General features: G+C 37.1%; 1 protein-coding gene across 1 annotated transcript in view; it reads left to right on the top strand.

The window, feature by feature from the left end:
* The window catches only part of Senp7 (SUMO specific peptidase 7), a 103,152-nt gene that overhangs the window by 69,652 nt on the left and 13,104 nt on the right, over nucleotides 1-20,396 (top strand). The window contains exons 10-17 of the mRNA XM_059277134.1: nucleotides 616-773; nucleotides 1,990-2,136; nucleotides 5,058-5,091; nucleotides 8,026-8,205; nucleotides 12,436-12,704; nucleotides 14,284-14,417; nucleotides 15,822-15,938; nucleotides 19,189-19,311. Coding sequence (XP_059133117.1) covers nucleotides 616-773; nucleotides 1,990-2,136; nucleotides 5,058-5,091; nucleotides 8,026-8,205; nucleotides 12,436-12,704; nucleotides 14,284-14,417; nucleotides 15,822-15,938; nucleotides 19,189-19,311 — 1,162 coding nt within the window. The remainder of the gene's footprint in view (nucleotides 1-615; nucleotides 774-1,989; nucleotides 2,137-5,057; nucleotides 5,092-8,025; nucleotides 8,206-12,435; nucleotides 12,705-14,283; nucleotides 14,418-15,821; nucleotides 15,939-19,188; nucleotides 19,312-20,396) is intronic.

Genomic DNA, 20,396 nt, shown 5'->3' with positions numbered 1-20,396 from the left:
GAGAGAAAGAATAAAATACTGATTTTGGTTCAGAGTTGAGAGAGGGAGGTGAGAAAAGATTTATTTTGGTTTAAAGTTACCTAGGCTTCTGTTCAAGATTGAGTGGACCCAGTGCTTTGGGCTGCTGCGGGTGAATGTTCTAGATGGCAGGAAATGTCAGGAGCATATAGTAGAGTGAAACCACATACTTCATTCTCCAGGGGGCAAAGGGAATGGCTTGGACAGCAACTCCATATCCCCTTGTGGCAAGCCCCAGTGACCTAGGGATGTTGAGTGACCTGAGTGTCTTCCACTACTAGGCTGTACCTCTCAAAGGCTCCACCTTATCTCAGAAGTAACACTTAGGGGCCTAAGTTTTTAACTTGCAGATCCTTGAAGACACTCAATACCCAGAGTGTACCATGTTTACTTTTGGCTTTAGTCAGGAAGCTGTTGAATAGTAATGCCAATATGAAATCTGCCTATAACAATACTAATCAGCAAGCGAAAGATAGGTTAGACTTAAGTGGAATTTAGGTACTTAGGGTTAATGTGATTATTAAAGATATTTAAGTAGAAAGTTCTTTTTCTGTAAGTCATTATTGTGACACCTTTAAAACACACTTTCCTTTTTAGTTGTTGTTTCCAGTGATGAAGAAGGACCCATTGAACACAAGAATTCGGCCGTTCTGAAGCTACAGCCTAGTCGAGATTATGAGATGGCAAGTGAACATCAGGGCCCTTCTGAAGCACAGTTGTCAGAGCTACCCCTGAGTGCGTACGAGTCTGTCCAGGTAATTTACTGCTGCCTTCTCAGAGAGTAGCAGTCAAGGGCGACTTTCACAGCGTTTCCTCTGTTTCACTATCAAAGTTTAAGGCAGTTCTTTTACCTGTTTCCTTATTTGTATGTGGGGATGTGGGGAGATGCAGGCCACGGCACAGCCGTGGGTTAGAGGACAACCTGCAGGAGGAGTTCTCTTCATCTGTACGTACCTTCCAGGGATTCAGCTCGTTAGGCTTAGTGGAAGGAACTCTTATCTGCCGAGCCACCTTTCCAGCCCCCAGGGAAATTGTCTTTTTTTTTTTTTTTGGTTTTTCAAGACAGGTTCTCTGTGTAACAGTCCTAACTGTCCTGGAACTCACTTTGTAGACCAGGCTGGCTTCGAACTCAAAGAGATCCACCTGCCTCTGACTCCTGCACCGCCCGGCCTCAGTGAAATATTCTTATTGCTTAATATCTACTTATTGTTTTAATAAGCAGAATATTATGATAAAGATTATGTGGGTTTTGCAACAGCTTTCCTGTTAGTTTTAGTGACATGCTTTTTAGTCTAAATATTCTGTGACTTGAATATTTTCTGTAGTTCTCATTGAACTATAACTTTGATATTTGTCTGCTCTTGGAGTAGTATGTCTACTTGAAATTATTTCTTTCCTTTACATCAAGTTGTCTATCTTTAAATATAGAATCTATAATAAAACATATAGATTTGATGTAACAGGGTTCTTAAGCATTTATGTTTCTCTTTAAAAACCTTTATTTATAAGCCAGGCGGTGGTGGTGCACACCTTTAGTCCCAGCACTTGGGAGGCAGAATCAAGTGGATCTCTGTGAGGCCAGCCTGGTCTACAGAGCGAGATCCAGGACAGGCACAAAAGCTACACATAGAAACCCTGCCTTGAAAAACAAAACAACAACAACAACAACAACAAAATAGATATAATGTCTTTCAACACATCTAAAATATCTCATAAAATTAATCTCAAGTCTGTCTTCATTTTTACATATGCACATGCAAAAATCTAAAAATGTCCAAGATTCAAAATTGAAAAATAAGTTTAAAATCTACATTTTATACAAAAAAAATCTTAGTGACTTTTTTCACATTAAGAATAGTGTAAAAATTTTTAATAATAATTTAAAGAAGAATTTTGTCTTTGAATATACTTTTCAGCTTTTTTTTTTAATTCTTAGAGATTTATATACATTTATAATTTATTCTTTGTTAGACATCATCTGAATTCTGTCCATACAATCCTGACATGGAAAACATTTCCTGTATTATACCTAACAGTGAAATGGATCTGAAACTGGATTTTGTATTTACTTCTGTGTATATTGGTAAAATAAAAGGAGCTTCAAAAGGTTGTGTCACGGTAAGTATGTCCTGTAACTTCTTATATAAAAATCTCAGTAATGTCTCCCCACCGGATTGCTTAAAGACAAGCTGAGAATGGGCAATAGACATGCCAAAGTGGACAAGGGAAGGACCACAAGGCTTCAACCCCACACAAAGAGCTACAGGCAACTAAGAATGCTGAGAGCAGAAGACACAGTCCTCCCCAGGGAAAAACACACTGTTTAGTTATCCAGTACCAATAGTCTGCTCAGAGAACAAACATACAAGCAGCATTATACAGACTGAGCAGGTCATATTTAGAAATATATGTGTATCTACATGTACAGATATGCATGAAAACAATAATCAGTGGACACAGAGGCTATGAATTTGAAAGAGAGCAAGGAGGGGCATATGGAAGGATTGGAGGGAGGAAAGAGAACGGGAAACGATGTAATTATGTTATAATCTCCAAAATAAAAGAAAAACTATAAAAAATATTAGTGATTACTTTTTTCCACTTTCAGAAGAGTGTAAAGTTTGTTGTAGGCAAAAACTGGAACCAAACAAGAAACTACATAAAGACCACAAACAGTTTTGCATACCAAGACAGCAGCTGCTAATTTGGAATGTATATAATTTCTTATTTCTCATGTATGCTTATAGATATAAAACAGTATTAGATGTATTATTCTGCAGTTTACTACACTTACATGAATTTAATTTACTTCCCCTTTTCACTTTGGGATGGATGTCTTTTACAATTTCCATTTGTCATCCATTTCAATTGCCCTAGTGTTTTTCTTTAATTATCGCTGGGTTTAAGTTGGCCACAGTAGTATCCATTTATGGTCTCATTTGGGAGGCTGAGGTGAGACGGTCACCTGAGCCCATGAGCTTGAAACCCTGTCTCAAAACAAATTTATCTCTTATTTCAGGAAAGCAGTTTAATAAAAACGTAGATTTACATACATGAAGAAAGATTGAGAGAAATTCTGTAATATATAGCATTATGATGGGAGAACATGTAGATAGTGTTTAAAATTAAAACATATAGGAAGTAACAGAAGGGAAAAGAGTAAAAGTCTTAAAAAATTTCTTGGCCTTCAAGAAATATTTTATATGGATTTTTTTCAGACAGAGTTTATGATTTTTTGTAACATAAATGAAAGAAATGTTTTTTGTCTTTCAGACATCAGAGTACTTACTATGTTAGACATTATTGTAATTAAGATAAATTTCTCACTATTATGATAGTTACTGTTTAGCTGGATTTGGAAACTAATGATGGGAAATTAGGTAAATTGGAGCCATTTTCTTTAGTTGGTCATTTGTTTCTTTCTTCAGAGAGTGCAGCAGTAAATATAGTTTCTTTTTTAAAAAAGGTTACCACTTATGATAATGAGAAAGGCTTACAAGGCACAAATGATGCTCAGAGAACTGTTCTGACTATTGAAGTGTATTATATGTTAGCATTACAGTCAACTTTATTCTTGTTCAAATAGATAGATGATTTCAAGAACTGGATTTCCTTCAGTATCACTTTCTTACCTGGGCTTTAAAATTTAGCTGGAATGGATCAAATGTTGTTATAGTAAGCATGCAGACCTGTAGATCAGTATCAGATTCTTGCCAGGTAGGTTTGGTAGAAGAAGAATATTTGATGGTAAGGGAAGGAAGAGAGAGTGTATGTGTAAGAAAGTTGATACTAGGGACATCATGCTTCACTATTTCTCCTTAATTATGAAGTAGAAACAACAGAAGCAGAATTTGAACTCCAAACTCAGCACTTAGCCAGTATGTCTCTTTGCCTTATATTTGACTTCACTGGCCAACCCTGTGGAATATGAGTTTTATACTTTTAAAAATTATAATATGAACTAATTTTTAAATTAAGAAAATAAATGGAATACAAGTAAACCGGAATTGTTATTGAATATTTTGTTGCTTGCCTAGAACTCATAAGCTGTCAAAATTTGAGTTTTGTCTTGTGTTCACAAGTTATATCTCTAATATAGGCAATAATTTCATAAATGTATTGATCAGAAGAGAACTTAACCAAACAAGTATAGGCAGACTTACTTGTTAGTAAGGGAAAAGCAATCGTCAAAAGACAAATCTGATTTAGCTAGTACATGGAAGGTTTTGTCTTGAGTACAATTATAAGTACAACACTTAAGCTGAACAGACATGCAGAAGACAGCCAGAGGAAATAGTTCAGTGAAGTAGAAGGATCAGAAAGAGCAAGGACCTCAGTCAGAAGGGAGTTTCCGAAAAGAACAAGGGAATGATTGCCGAGATAAAAGAAGATGGCGATGCTCCACCGAAAGTTACTCAGCAGGCGGCTGTGCTGAGACTTAACCTACGCCAGCCTTTGACAGGGCATCGTTGTTTTGAAGTCTGCTTTATTAGACTTCTCTAGCCATTCTTTATTAAGCAGTTTTTTGTTGTTCTGTTTGTGTGCAGTAAAAATAATCTGAGTTCAGTTAATTTTCAAAGACAGAAGGGCCACAGCGGGTGGGGTATAGCTAAGTCTTCTGATACGTTTAAAGTCTCATTACAGATAGACAGGGCATTGGCACCTTCGTTTGATCAGTTGACTCTTGTGAGTTTGGTTAATCCCTAAGAGAATAGTCTTCTTTGGAGATAGCTGCCTTGTGTGGTCTTCTGGCATTTCTTCGGACATTGTCTTACCTCTTAAAATTTCAGAACACACTTTTGAAAAGTAGGGTTTTACCAATTTTTATAAACAAGTATTTTGGTAAAGTTACTTGCACAGTTAAAGACTCTTAACCCTAAAACTAAGTCTTTATGTTGAAATAGTTCTTTGCTTTGATTCTTAGTACTTTTACTAAGTACTAAAAATTGAATAGTACTAAATACTCTAATACTAAGAAAATTGAGTAGAAACGCACTTGGAGTAGTAACTCATTTTTTGTTTCATATTTTTTTTTTTAGTTCACAACGAAGTATATTAAAATCCCATTTCAAGGTAAGCCATCTTCTCTTAATGACATTTTTTTTGAGTAATTGATTAGAAAAAGTTCTGAAATTCTTTCACAAGTTTTCCATCACTTTTCAGCATAGAAAATAAATAAACTGAAGGCAGTTTAATAACGTTTGATGTCAACATTTTTTGCAGTTCTAAATAAACCTTAAAATGTTTTATAGTACCAAAAAGAACATATTAATTATTGTTTTAATGACTATAAATCAGATGATAATAAAGTACTCTTGAAAAAATTTGACAGCCCGATTATTTGATATACATGAAAATGATTAAGAACCAAAGGAAAAAAGCACATAAGCATATAGTATATATTTGCATAGACAGAGTTTTTTTTATGCTGTATCTTTTTTGTTGTTGTTGTTGTTTTTTTTTGGTTACAAACTGTATGGCCGTGGCAGGCTTCTTGCTAACTGTTCTTACAGCTTAAATTAATCCATTTCCATTAATCTATACCTTGCCACATGTCTCGTGGCTTACCGGCATCTTCACATGCTGTTTGTCATGGTGGCGTTTATGCTATATCTTATCTAAGTAAAGCAGAATGGAAATGTAACTACAGCTTAAATAGACGCAGACTGTTTTCTCACTCTTTCCCCCCAAAAAAATTCCAGAATAATTAGTGATGAAAAATAATAACTGATAGAGAATAATTTCTTTAGAGAGTGAATTATAGAATGAACAAGGAAGAAAAATGTACACACAGATAACACTTCAGATAGGAACTAGAGTAAAAGCTTTGTGGCGACACTGAAGATGCAATTGAAGCAACTTCAGTTCCTCAAAGTTCAGAATTGAGAACTCTGTTACGGTATTAAATCTATTGACTGGATTACCATTTAAGTAGTGAGAACATATAAGCCACACAGTATCTTAATAGCCCTTGCTAGAAAACACTATTGTATTTAAGAACTAATTATTAAGAGCTAATGAAGTGTTATCCTTGTTGAGCTCGTGTTCAGGCAGTCACATTGGTAAGACTTGGTGGATGCGGCTTCTGACATCCATAGGAGACACACTCTCACAGCAAACTCCCTGGTCCTCTAGCTCTTATAGTCTTTCTGCCCCTCTCCTATGATGGTCCCTGAGCCTTAGTGCAGGTGTTGTGTTGTAGATGTATCACTTGGGACTGGGATCCACAACTGCAGTTTTAAACAATTGTGAGTTTTCTGTGATGGTCTCTGTCTGGGGGTTAGAAATACACTTATCTGTGGGCATAAAGACAAATATTTAAAATGTAGTTAGGGACAGTGGTGGTTGTAGGTTCTATCTCTTCCAAGATCTGTGGCTTCACCAGCTCTGAATAGTTGGCTAGGTTTCTAGAACCAGGCAAGTTTCCCTCTTGGTGCGGCATCTTAAGTCCTTTTAGAGAGCTGTTGGTTACCACCAAGGAATGCATGCCACTGCTTCACCCTTTGGATTATTGTGCCATGCTGGTAGTCATTGTGGTTCATAGGCATCATAGCTGGGTTGGACTGTTGGGTGCCTCCCTCTTTTGGAAGCCTGAATGGTGGCTTTTGGTACCATGAGAGCTAGTCCTCAGGGAGGAAGCATTCAGGTCCATTCAGCTCAGGGGCCTTTGGGCCCTGTGTCTGATGTGCTTGATGTCTTCAGCAATCGGACTTACCTCATCTCGCCAGGGAAGCTAAGGGCCATAGCTTGTAATGTTTTGGGAGTCCCTTGGACAGCTCTGACCAACAACTCTAAAGAAGGTTTTTCATCCTTGGTGTTGGGGTTTTTGTTAGATGGTCTTTGGGTCTTGAGGGAGCATTGGCAGTCCAGATAGAAAGTTTCATTTACACTATATATGTATATTTGTACATAGACTTTCTATGCATTATAGGGATTTTGAGATTGGTAGTTAATAATATGATTCTTTATGACTTTTTCAGACGTCCTTACTGTAATTTTACCCCCTCCTTCCTCTGGATTTATCTTCCTCCCTCATTAGAGACTCTCCATTTTCTCATTTTCTCCTTCACTTGTACTAACCCCTATCGCCCTCCCGCAATGATCCCTTTTCACTTTCCTGCTTCTGCAATGATTCCAGGCTGTGCACTCACTTGTGAAGATTTGAAGCTAGGAGCCTCCAGTAAGAGACAACATGCAGCCTTTTTCTCTCTGAGTCTGGTTACCTCACCCAATAGGATCTTTTCTAGTTCTGTCTGTTTACCTGCAAAGGTCAGGAGTTGTTTTTTTTTTTTTTCCAGCTGCATAGTGTATATGCACCACACTTTGGTTATTCACTTGTTGGCTGTGGGGCATTTAGGTTGTTTTCATTTCCTAACTATTGTGAATAGAGAAAGCAATGAACATGGCTGGGCAGGAATCTGTGAAGAACGATGTCAAGTTCTCTCAGCACATGTCAAGAAGTTATGCCATAATTTCTTTACTGTCCACCTCTTTTTTCAGATGAATTATTATTATTTATTTTTTTGAGATTTTAATAAAATTACATCATTTTCCTTCTCTGTCCTCCCTTCAACCACTTCAATGTACCCCCTTTCTCTCTTTCAAATTCATGGCCTCTTTTTATATAATATAATATAATATAATATAATATAATATAATATAATATAATATAATATAATATCCCGAAATATATCACTACAACTTGTCTAGTCCCTGTATTGTTACTTGTGTATATGTTTTCAGGACTGACCATTTGATATTGGATAACCAGTTGGTATGTTCTTCCTTGGGGAAGGCTGTTTCTCCCATTCTCCTCATTCCTTAAATGACAATTTAAATTTCTCCTTTGGCAATTTCACACATATTCCTCCTCAAATTTCTTCTGGGCATGGTGCTTCATCACAGCAATAGAAACCCTTACTGAGCTATACAGTATATCAAGACATATCAGAGATGGTGTATGCCTGAATAGATTACTTTTTAAATTGCTTGTTTTATGTCTTTCAGTGTCCATGAATGAGATTTCACTGTCAGTGGACACCACACACTTAAAGAGGTTTGGGTTATGGAAAAGCCAGGATGATGATCACAGTAAGAAGACCCAGGCTATCCTTTTCCTCTGGGTTTCCTCAAAGTACCTTCAAGAGATTCAGACCCAGTTAGAAAACCCCATATTAAGCCAGCAATGTGAGTATAAAGATCATTCCTAAATTTCAGGAGAACCCCAAAGCTTATATGTGAAGTTATTTTTTCTAAGATAACTTGATAAATTATCTTTATTTCATTGGGTTGAAATTAATTTCATTGAATTAAAAATGTTATCCATTAATATTAAATAAATTATTTTACTTAGTCATGTGATTTTGCCTGGTAATTTTATTCAGTTATGGAAAAGTATCATTAGAAATGAAAAAATACCTTTAAAAAAGTCTTAAATGTTGTTTACTTTGAAGATAAAACATTTCTGTACCATTAAAACTATATTTTAGTCAGTTATCTTTGGCTATATTCTTCTTTTGACTCGTTACTTAGAATATAAAACAATTGTTTTATTATAACATTTTCATATTTAATGTACTCTGTTCATATTTGTACTCCATTTCCCATTCTTCCTTCCCTCTCCTACTGGCTCCCTTCCACCTCAAAATAGTCTGCTTCTGCTTTTATGTCCTGTGTACATGGCAGTTGCATCATTGATATATAGAAAAGTTACTGACTTTCATATGTTGGTTTTGTATGCTGCTCATTTGATGAAAGTCTTTATTAGATCTAAGATTTTTCTGGTGGGATATTTAAATTTTAAGATCACGTCACCTGCAGTGAAGATAATTTGACTTCTTCCTTTCCTGTTATTATCACTTTTATTTTTTTTCTCTTGCCTTATTGCTCTAGGTAAGACTTCATGCCCTAGCCTGACAAGGGTGAAGAGAGCACCCTTACCTTATTCTGATTTGAGGGGTTCTCTCCATGTTCCTATGTATGTAGCTTTTATTGTGTTGAAGAATATTCTTTTTATTATTGATTTATTCAAGGCAAAAGGATGTTGAGGTTTTTGGGTTTTTTGTTTTTGTTTTTTTGTTTTGTTAAAGCCTTTTGATTAACGTGATCTGCTTTGATTAACGTGATCCTGTGATTTCTGCCCTTAATGTATTTAGGCAGTTGTATTACAGTTACTAATTTGCATATGTTGAACCATCCTTGTCTCCCTGGAATATTATCTGCATGGTCATGCTGTATGAGTTTTATCAGGGTGGTCTGGAATTCAGTTTGCAGGGACTTTTTTTGAGTGATTTCATGTCTATGTTTGGTGTATAGTTTCCTTATGTGTTGTGCTCTTATCTGGTATTGATACCAGGGTGATCCTGGCTTGAACAATGAGTTGAGCAGTGCTCCTTCTCCCTTTCTATTTTGTGGAGTTCTCTGAGGAGCAGTAGTGTTGATTTCTCCCTCCCTCCGAGTGTGTGTGTGTGTTTGTGTGTGTGTGTGTGTGTGTGTGTGTACACCTGTGTGTCTATATGCCCTGTGTGTACAGTTGCCCATGGAGGCCAGAAGAGTGTGTCAGATCCCCTGGAGTTTGAGTTTCAGGTAGTAGTGAGCTCCTTGATGTGGTGTTCGGAACCAAACTCAAGTTCTCTGGAAGGGCAGAAAATACTCTTAACTGATAAGCCATCTCTCTAGCTCTGTTACACATTTTTTTAATGGTCTGGAAGAATAGGGCAGTGAATCTGAATGATCCTGTGCTTTTCTTTCTTGGGATATTCCTTAGTATTTTTTCAGTCTTGTAGCTTGTGGTAGATCTTGTTTAAAATATTATATCTTCTTGAACTATCTTTAACAGGTCATACTTATCTAGAAATTTGTTCATCTCTTCTAGATAGTCCACGATTTTAGAATGGATTTTTTTTTTTTTTTTTTTTTTTTTTTTTTTTTTTTTTTTGAGACAGGGTTTCTCTGTGTGACTTTGGCGCCTTTCCTGGAACTCACTCTGTAGCTCAGGCTAGCCTCGAACTCACAGAGATCCACCTGGCTCTGCCTCCTGAGTGCTGGGATTAAAGGCATGCACCACCACCATCTGGCTAGAATGGGTTTTCAAAGTATTCTCTAAAGGTCCCTTGGATTTCATAATTATCTTTTGTAACAGTTCTCTTTTTATATTTAATATTATTAATCTATGACTTCTCTTTGTTTTGATCAGGTTGACTGAGTATTGCTTAGCTTTCTTTTTTCTTTAACTTTTTTTTAACATTTATTTATATGTGTGTGCAACGCACGCACGCGTGCGCACACACACACACACACACACACACACACACACACGCACGCACCCCACAATGCCTGTGTGGAGGTCAGAGAACACCTTTTGATAGTCACTTCTCTTCTTGCACTGTGTGGCTCCTGGGGATAAAGCTCATCTCCCCAGGCTTGGTGGTGGTACCCTCCTCTCTTTACCCCTGGAGTCATCTCACTGGTCCCAGTCTTTAGTTTGTCTAGGCACCGACTCTTTCCTTGGTTCTCTGCACTGTTCTTTACTGTCTGTCTAATGAAGTTTGCCCTGGTTGTTGCTTCTTCTCATCTGCTGCTTTTTGGTTTGGCTTGTTCTTGTTTCCTGAGGTTTTCAAATGCACTATTGCCTTGTTTATTTGCAATCTCTCTAATTTTTTAAATTTAATGTAAGAACTCATTGCTGTTTCAGATAAGTTGTATTTTCATTTCATTTGACTCTAAGAATTTACAATTTCATTTCCGCCTGATTTCTTCCAGTGACTCAGTGGTTGGTTGTAGAGAGCCGTGCACGGCCGTGCCTCAAAGATGGCACGGCGTCTGGCTTCTGCCTTCCCGATGGCAGATGCTCCTTATTTGGCTAAGGCTAGGATCTGGCTTGCTTCTGCACACCTGGACCTAATCTGGCTTGCTTGCGTATGTCTGACCCTAGCGGCATTGTCCACGTGGCACCACGGGGTTGATTGCCCAGTGGCTATAAAGGGCGTGGGCTGACTTTCCCAGGGGAGTGACTGTGGGGGTGACTGTGGGGGTGACTGTGGGGGTGACTGGGGGGGTGACTGGGGGGTGACTGGGGGGGTGACTGTGGGGGTGACTGTGAGATTGAATGAGAGAGTGACTGTGAGATTGAATGAGAGAGTGAGTGAGTGAGTGAGAGAGAATGGGAGAGTGAGAGAGAAGAAGAAGATGGCTTTCCCCGGGGTCAGAAGATTGTTCAAGGTTCCTGAATAAACTGCTTGGAGAAGAGCCTGGCGTCGCGTCTTCCTTGCTGGTCGAGGCGGACGCGACAGGTGGTCACTCAAGAGTGTTTAGTCTTCAAGTATTTGAGTTTCTCTTTTGCTCTGGATTTATAGTTTTATTCATCTTGTGATCTGATCATAGTTTTATTCATCTTGTGATCTGATCTGATCTGCTGCAAGAAATTATTTTATTTCTTTTGTATCTATTAAGCCTTACTTTATGGTTTTTACTTTAGAGAAAGTTACATTATCTTTGGTTACTTATCCTAAGAGATTTTTTCCCCCCATTATTTCATCATGAACTCTGACATAATTAGTAACAAATTAAATAAATATTAAATATTGTAGATATCTTTATATTCTATATTTTCTTTCTCAGTTTTTGATAAATGAGTTCAGCTTATGTACATATCAGACTCCTAAGACTTGAGTGCTTTTCTGGGTGTTCTGATAGCACACACAGCTGCATATATGTATCTTGAAATACCAACTTTGTTTATTTCTCAACTCCCAGCGGTATCTGGTTTAGAATTAGGTAAAGTTAGTAATATTTATCCTTACCTCTTTGATCTCGTTCTCCCCTCTACTTTTTTATATTATACTAGATGTTATAGGGAGTTAAATTTTATACTCATAAAATTAATAGTTTCCTCTTCTAATTACATACAATAGAGAAATTCATAATCAGATAACAAGAGGCTGGAATTGTGGGTGAGTTGATAATAATTTTGTGTGTGACTATTATTGAAATGGTTGGTTAAAATGAGGAAGGACATATTTAATCAGAATGCTCTTTTAGTTGACAGGTGGATCTATGGCGGAGGCCAGAATAAAATAAATAATGGCTCAATTATCATTCATTCATTTTTACACACATAGAAAATACTTGCTAGCACTTTTAAATGCCAGGTACAGCAGATGGAGCAGTCAGTACTATTTGGAATATTCATTCCAAATGAAAAGGAATAGAAGTAGAATAGGAGCCTAATAATTGTGAATTTGGGTTTCTGATTACTAGCTATCTACTGTAGAATTTAAACTTGTCTGTTATTATCTAACATACAAAATACTTGGTTGAGTTTTACATAAAATCCTTACTGTTACCCACAATTAGATTAATTGTAATCATCTTTTTAAAAAAGTATTGATAAAAATTGGTTTCTTTTTTCTTTTATAGCAAAAGCCGGTGAATTCATTTTCCTTGAGTTAAACAGTTCCATTTCACAAACAGAAGAATTGAAATTGAAAGATATTATGATGGAAATAAGTACGACCAATGGAGAAATGGAACTCTCTTACCCATTGTCTTGGGTTCAGGCGTTTCCTTTGTTCCAGGACTTCTCTCCAAAAGAAAGCTCTTTCATTCATTATTACTGTACTTCCACTTGTTCTTTCACCGATACAGCTGCTGCTGATACAGAATCGAAGAGGAAGTCACTGTCTCAGGTTAGCATACGATGAACACGGTTGACCGAGGAGAGAGAGTGAAAGTTGTTTCTCTGGTTAAAATGCTGTTGTGTTAGAAGGACACAGGAACACAAAAGAATTTCCAGGGTCAACGCTGGAAAGTTTCTCCAACAAAATCAGTAGCTATAGGATGAGATTGTAACCAAAGGACCACACAGACATCCCTGGGTCTATACTGATGTAGATATGGCGTAAAGAATTGAATGAATTAATAAGTGGTCTGGACAGTTATTCGAGTAGAATTCAATAATTGTAAAAAAAAATAAAGGAAATACAAAGTCACAACTAAAACACTGTATTTATGATTGTTGCTGGCTGCCAGGTTCATGAATTTAATGGGTGAAAACTCATGGAGAACTAGCATATGTGTATAACCTCAAGTCCCATACCCTAAATATTCATTAAGTTAGAAAATGAAAGGTAGTACTCTGTAGTGGAGAGACCCGGCAGATGTCACCATAGCCAAGTGAGTGTAGTTAACATTGTCTGCAGTAAGGCATGCCCCTCACACTGAGCAGGGCAAACCACTTCTGTAGTCTTCTTCTCAATAATGTATAACCCAGACAAGAAAAGACTGAGAATTGTGGGATCCTGAAATAGAAAAAGGACATTAGCAGGAAAAGTAGTGAAATCAGACTAAAGTCCTTAGCTAATATTCTGTCAGTGTTATTTTTTACTTTTGATAGTCAGATTTTACTGATTTCTGAGATTAAGCTTAGGAGGATATAGATAGGGTTTTTCTTTTTTTTCAAAATTCTGTAAGTCTAACATTAGCTCAAAACCATAATAAAAAATGTTATGTTTAGCGATCTTTTAGACGGCTTATTGGGGTAAAGTGCTTGTCGTGCAAGTTTCTGGAACTCACAGAAAGCTAGAAGAAGAGAACCAACTTCCACACACATGCTATGGCTCATGCATGCCCATACATAAGCATCATAAACACACATGCACAGTGTTAATGGTAAATAAAAGAAATAAAAAATGTTAATGCCTTTCTGTTGATTGATAATATACTTGTGACTTGTAGAACTGTCAATTAAGTCTAGAAGGAAAAATATTCTCTAAGTAGCTATGGCACACACATTTGTTCACACATATAGATATGTACATAAGTGTATTCTAAGGCTCTTAGTGTTAGGTGAAGCAGAAAGCTGAGCTGTATCACATATACAAATTTATATATTACTTTTAATTTAATAATAGGATATCAGTTATGATATAAGCTCAGTCTCCTTTAACGTAAAATTTTATTTTTTTCTACTATTAGCTACCTGTTTTGATTATTTTGAACCACAAAGTTAAATTCTCCTTTAATTGTGGAACTCATACCTGGAATAGGACTTTAGGTTAAACTTTAGCCCTTGTATTGCATATGAAATCTTTTGATTAAAAAGTAATTTTTTTCATTTGATTATATATGTAGAGCATATACATATTTAAAAGTGTAGTTGTTACTCTTTGATATACATTTCTTTCAGTTAAAAATCTAGATTTGACCTCTGTGTTTATCAAAACTAATGTTTGTTTTTATGTACTCATCAGAGTCTTTTTCTTCCAGCTCTCCAATACAGAGACCATCAAGCCTACGTACACTTTCCTGCAGAAACAAAGCAGTGGTTGCTACTCACTTTCTATTACTTCAAGTCCAGACGAAGAATGGCGAGAAGTCAGGCACACCGGACCCGTTCAGAAGTAGGAGCTGCGTCACATCGTGACTGTAGCAGTGTCATAGTGGTTGCTCATACTGTGCTGCGGCTTTGAAGCAGTTTCCCTGCTGAGATGATTTCAGTTTTACTTTCATGCCCCTGGCTAGTGATGGAAATAGTTTTGTTTATGAGGCACATATAAATTATCAAGGAAATAATAGGTGTCATTTAATTTAATTTTGTGTCTGTATGAAAAAAATGACTCACCACAATTTGGAAACATTAAAGAGCTTATTGAAAATCTTGGAATAGCAATGTATGGTTTTGGAAATTGTGCCTCTTATAGATAAATATATGAAAAGGAAATGAATGTGCTTATTAAAATATTTCTCAGTTTAGGTACTTTGGTGTTTATTTAAGTTCTCTTTTTAGATCTTGATAGATTAAATTTTATATATTTTCTGTTCGTGGTAAGGCAGAGTATTCTGTACATTGGAGATTACTTCTTTAACTGAGTATTTTTCCCTCCTTTTTTTAAGCAATTGAAAGCACAGGGTGATTCAGTAACTGGTTACATAGAAACAATCAAATTAGATTTAGTTTTTTCAGTTTTCTTATTAAGTACTTTGGTATCAAGAAGAAATCAACTGTGGACAGCACTTGGTTTCATGATGTTTTTCTGGTATAAGCATTATAGCTTTATTAAATTACTACATTTGCCCATCAAGTGATGCCCTAACGATTCCAAGGTTATAGCCGGAAGTAATTCACTTCCGGCATTCTCTCTGACTTTTAAGGGGGAGTGCCAGGAGAATGCTTCTGAGCTGTCACTTGTCCTCTGCCACTCTCTGGTTATGATCGGATTGTTTCCTGTATGTTCTGTTAAGTTTACATTGTAAGCACTTTCCTAGGGAAATGTATTCCCTAAGGTTCCATTATCCACCTCCTGACCACCAGAAAGACTGAACGGTTTTTGAGTGCTGGATTTCTGAACAGAAAAGAATTCATTTGAGATTCAAATTTAGAATTGCAAATTGGAGCATTAGGAAATTTTTGCTTTATTAGAGCAGTTGTTGAAAGTTAAAAATTATGTAAAAGAGAGACAACCTTAAGGGTATTGTAACTGATCGTAAGATATGCCCTTTTGCCTAGATGTGTATTAGACGTTAGTCTTCTGGGACTAGCCCTATGGAAGTTAATGGAAAGAAAAAGCTAATAACCAGCATACCATAGGAGATTTATGAAAATGTAGAAAAGTATAATCGGTTATGTTTTAGCAGATATTTTTACCATATAAAATTTAGCTATGGATAATATTACCTAGTAGCTATTTTATAAAAATCTCTTAATTAATATTATATTAATATAATTTATATAAATATATTACATGTTACATATAAATATATTTTATATAATATAATAAGTTATATTTTAACTTTATTTTTTAAAGGTTGATTGTTTATCCTCCACCACCTACCAAGGGGGGCTTGGGAGTAACTAATGAAGATTTGGAGTGTTTAGAAGAAGGAGAATTTCTTAACGACGTAATCATTGACTTTTACCTTAAGTAAGTACAATAATGATCTCATTTGTTTTATAGGTTTTATTGTAAAACTTAAGTTTTTTTGTTTTTTTTTTTCAATTGTGCTTGGGTTTGAATCTAGAGCCTTGTGCATAGTACGAAAGTCTGGGATTGAACTTAGAGCCTTGTGCACAGTAGAAAAGCCTGGGATTGAACCTAGAGCCTTGTGCGTAGTAGGAAAGCCTGGGATTGAACCTAGAGCCTTGTGTGTAGTAGGAAAGCCTGGGATTGAACCTAGAGCCTTGTGTGTAGTAGGAAAGTCCGGGACTGAACCTAGAGCCTTGTGTGTAGTAGGAAAGCACTCTGCTATTGAGCTGTACCCCTGCCTGAAAATAAGTGTCTTTGTCCAAATTACTTTCAATCCTAGTCAGAAGTACCCGGCAAGCTTTCCGATACAGAAAGCCTTTTGCCTACCAGAATTTTACTGCGGTCGACTAATTCGGTTGCCTTTTCTCACCATCTGTAGACACTACACCAGCAGAAAAGTGACTGCCTGCTGTTTTGGCTTAGTTTTTAAAATGTGTTGATTTTTGGATGTGTTCTTTTTGAACACTGTGTATTGTGGTGAAGGAAGTATTTACAAAATCCAATACACTTTGGGAACGGAAAAGAAACAACTCTGCTCGATTACCTTTTGTCACTGCCCTAGAGGTGGTGGGACCTGGGAGAATGGAGCTGATAAATGAGGCTGACTGAAGTCTCATACAATAGCCAACATTATTCAGAGCATCACTTTATACTCTGAGGGTTAAGAATGGTCACCTGAGTAAAGGTCAAGCTGTATACAATCACAAGAACAAGCCACACTCGGCAAAACATGTTTTTCCATAGACTATATAAAGGCTAGTTTAAATATTTACTTGAATAACAACAGCAAGCAATAATCAGTAATCTGAAGTAAACTGAGTCCCATCTGCTACACCTGGGAGGAGCATGAAAACACATTCCAAGAATAAGTCTGTGTTTTTGGAAAAACAGGTCACTAGACTCCTGTCTTGTTTTCTTGGAGTGTTCTCACAAGCGTGGCTCTTCTCCATTCCTGGACTGTGTTCTGACCACCTTTGACATCCTAACAGTTGACTGTCACTTAGAAAAATCCGTCATGAATGCAGTAAAATTTTAACTTAAAAAAGTCAGCTTGTTGAATAGAGAAAGCTTAAGAATAGCTATATGAAAGTTAGGTGTGGGGGTACAGCCCTTTAATCTTGACACCCAGGAGGCCAGGCTGGGCTGTATGTCTTAATAAACCCAAACAAAGTCTAACTAAAATAAAAAAAAAAAACCAAACAAGAACACCAGTAATTCCCAAAGCCTTCCTTTTCGCGTGAAGGAAATTTGTTCTTACCCTTCATTTTGTACTATATCCCTAGACTAAAAATCCCTAACACTCGATTGAAAGATCTAATTTTTTAAAGATCACTTTTAAATGAATTTATCATTTAGACTCATTTTTATTCACAATTTTATTTTATTCTAGTCACAAAGACTCAGAATCTCATATTTTTACATATTAATAGACATAGGCTTTAAAGTCTCCAAAAATTCAGTTTGAGTCTTTTTTTTATATCTTCCACATGGGAATACAATTCTGATAACTTCATGTATTTTTCTTTGGTCTGTGTAAATTATGAATTGGCATCAATTGCTGGTTTTTCTCTTTTTTTAGTTTCTCTGTGTAGCCCTGGCTGTACTGTAAATCGCTCTGTAGGCCAGACTGCCCTCAAACTCACAGAGATCTACCTGTCTCTGCCTCCCAAGTCTGAGATTAAAGGCGTGTGCACATCACTGCCAGGCAATTTTTCTCTTCTTTATGAGTCACGTTTTGTAGCTTTGAATGTTTGATTTTTCTTGATGATTGGGTATTGTTGAGTTTCTATAAATGTTTTAGTTTTCTGAGACACGGTTACATTATCTGGAAGTAGTCTGGTAGTTTTAGGTCTTATCTTAAAGATACAGTTATCTTTATCATTTGCTAAAATGAGGCCAACAAACTAATTCCTATTCCCAAGGAGAGATTCTCCTGAGTACTTGGTCCTGTGTCGTGAATGGTGACGTTGCCCAGTTTTACTGGCAGGAATAGATACTTCATCTGAGTGAATCTGGCTACCATTCCCTGTTTCTAACTTGAGTACTTCCCTCACCGCACACCACACACAAAGACACAGACACAGACACAGACACACACACACACACACACACACACACCAGCGCCATCCTGAAGGTGTGAGGAGCTGCAAGCTGTCCTGAGTTCTCTGTCTCTACCCTTTTTTCCTTTCCTGTACTTTGATCTGTACACTTCAGCCTCTGAAATTATTAAACTATTAAAACTGAGTAGACTATCAAGAATAGCAGTTTATTGATTATGAAAGATATAATCACTAAGTGATTGAGTTATAAAGCGACACTGAAGAATTATTTTAGTATGGAAATAGATTAAGAATTTAAGCTGAGCCGGGCGGTGGTGGCACACGCCTTTAATCCCAGCACTCGGGAGGCAGAGGCAGGCGGATCTCTGTGAGTTCGAGGCCAGCCTGGTCTCCAAAGCGAGTTCCAGGAAAGGCGCAAAGCTACACAGAGAAACCCTGTCTCGAAAAACCAAAAAAAAAAAAAAAAAAAAAAAAAAAGAATTTAAGCTGGGACTACTCCAGTTACTAAATGTTTTCTAGACTTATGTGTGTCATAGTCTTACGTTAATCATACTCATGTGATTATTTGGTCAACATTTCCTTCTATTTTGACGTCTTTAGGCTGCAGATACCACCCTTCTGCTGTGTCTCCAGTGTGAATGTGGTGCTAATACATGTTAGGAATTTGGTAAATACTTATTAAATAAGTGGGCAATTTCTACTTTAAGTGATTGTTTTTGATAAGCAAGAGATAAAACTAAAAGAGAAGCTGAAAGCCCAAATCATAGAAAAATGCAAAATTTCTTTGAATTTAGCTAGCTGGACGTGTAATAGTAATTTCAATTCTTTTTTCCCCCTTTCTTTCTTTCTTTTTTTTGGGAGGGGTTTCGAGACAGGGTTTCTCTGTGTAGTTTTGGTACCTGTCCTGGATCTCACTCTGTAGGCCAGGCTGGCCTCGAACTCACAGAGATCCCTGGCTCTGCCTCCCGAGTGCTGGGATTAAAGGCATGCACCACCACTGCCTGGCAATTTCTAGTTCTTAAGAGGTAACTGAAGAAAATGAGATAAAATCTAAACACAATTTCCTTTGTGGGCTTGCTACTTTACAGGTATCTTCTACTGGAGAAAGCATCAGATGAACTTGTTGAACGAAGTCACATTTTTAGTAGCTTTTTCTATAAATGCTTGACAAGAAAGGAAAATAATTTAACAGAAGATAATCCAGATCTCTCGTAAGTCTGTCTATTGTAATTAAAGTCTTTTTTTTTTTTTTTTTTTTCGATACAGGGTTTCTCTGTGTAGCTTTGCGCCTTTTCCTGGAACTCACTTGGTAGTCCAGGCTGGCCTTGAACTCACAGAGATCCGCCTGCCTCTGCCTCCCGAGTGCTGGGATTAAAGGCGTGCGCCACCACCGCCCGGCGTAATTAAAGTCTTAAAGGAGTTTATTGTGTGTATATGGGTGCATCATGCATGTGAAGGTCAGGGTACAATTTGAAGGAGTACATTCTCTCCTACCAGCGCATCCTGGGGATTGAACTAAGTCACCAGGCTTGGCAGCAGGTGCCACAAAACTCTTAAGTTTTGAGACAAAGAAGACTGCTATTTTCATGCTCCTGGTGAAGTGGCTTCATTGTAATAATCCCAAGAGCAAGCATATTAACACTTTGGTAGGCCACTGGTTTGTCAGGTGCAAGGACCATTTCTTACCTTTTCACTGTTCTCTCTATAAGGAGGAGGCTGGTTCTTGAAGCTGCATTTTCAGTTGCATGACCAGTGTGGGTAGGTACTAGAGGTTACGAGAGCAAGAAATAAAAAAGCCAGACTATTTCTTCCCTACCCTTTTTGCTTTGGATATGATTTTACCAGAGGTCATATTTCCTTGGGCTGTAGCTCTTACTGGAGATGGCTGCTGTCCCTTTAACTTCCACTGGGGGGCACTGCTGCTTTACTTGATGTCCACCCTGGGGCTGTAGCAGTGCCCACTGTGCTCATCTCTGATTGCCTCGCTGGCCTTTTTAAAGTGTGTACTCTGTCTGCGTTAGATTCTGTTAACAAAGGCGTAGGGCTGTGGTTTGTTTGTTTGTTTTTCTGGTTAGTTTCTTGCTGACATGTTACTATTTCGTTAAGTTAGTATTACATAATATGAAAACCATGCTTATTTGCACAATTTTGCTAAATTTCTCTATTCAGTATTTTTTTAAAAAATAATTTTGATTAAGAATGAAAGCTGTTGAGCAGTGGATAGGACTAGGTAAAAATGAAGAAGTGGCTACTATTTATTAGATAGTAGAAACTCAGATAGTTATTGTAGCATAGA

This window comes from Peromyscus eremicus, chromosome 12, assembly GCF_949786415.1.
Source record: "Peromyscus eremicus chromosome 12, PerEre_H2_v1, whole genome shotgun sequence".
NCBI lineage: Eukaryota > Metazoa > Chordata > Mammalia > Rodentia > Cricetidae > Peromyscus > Peromyscus eremicus.
This window is presented reverse-complemented; position numbering and strand designations above follow the sequence as displayed.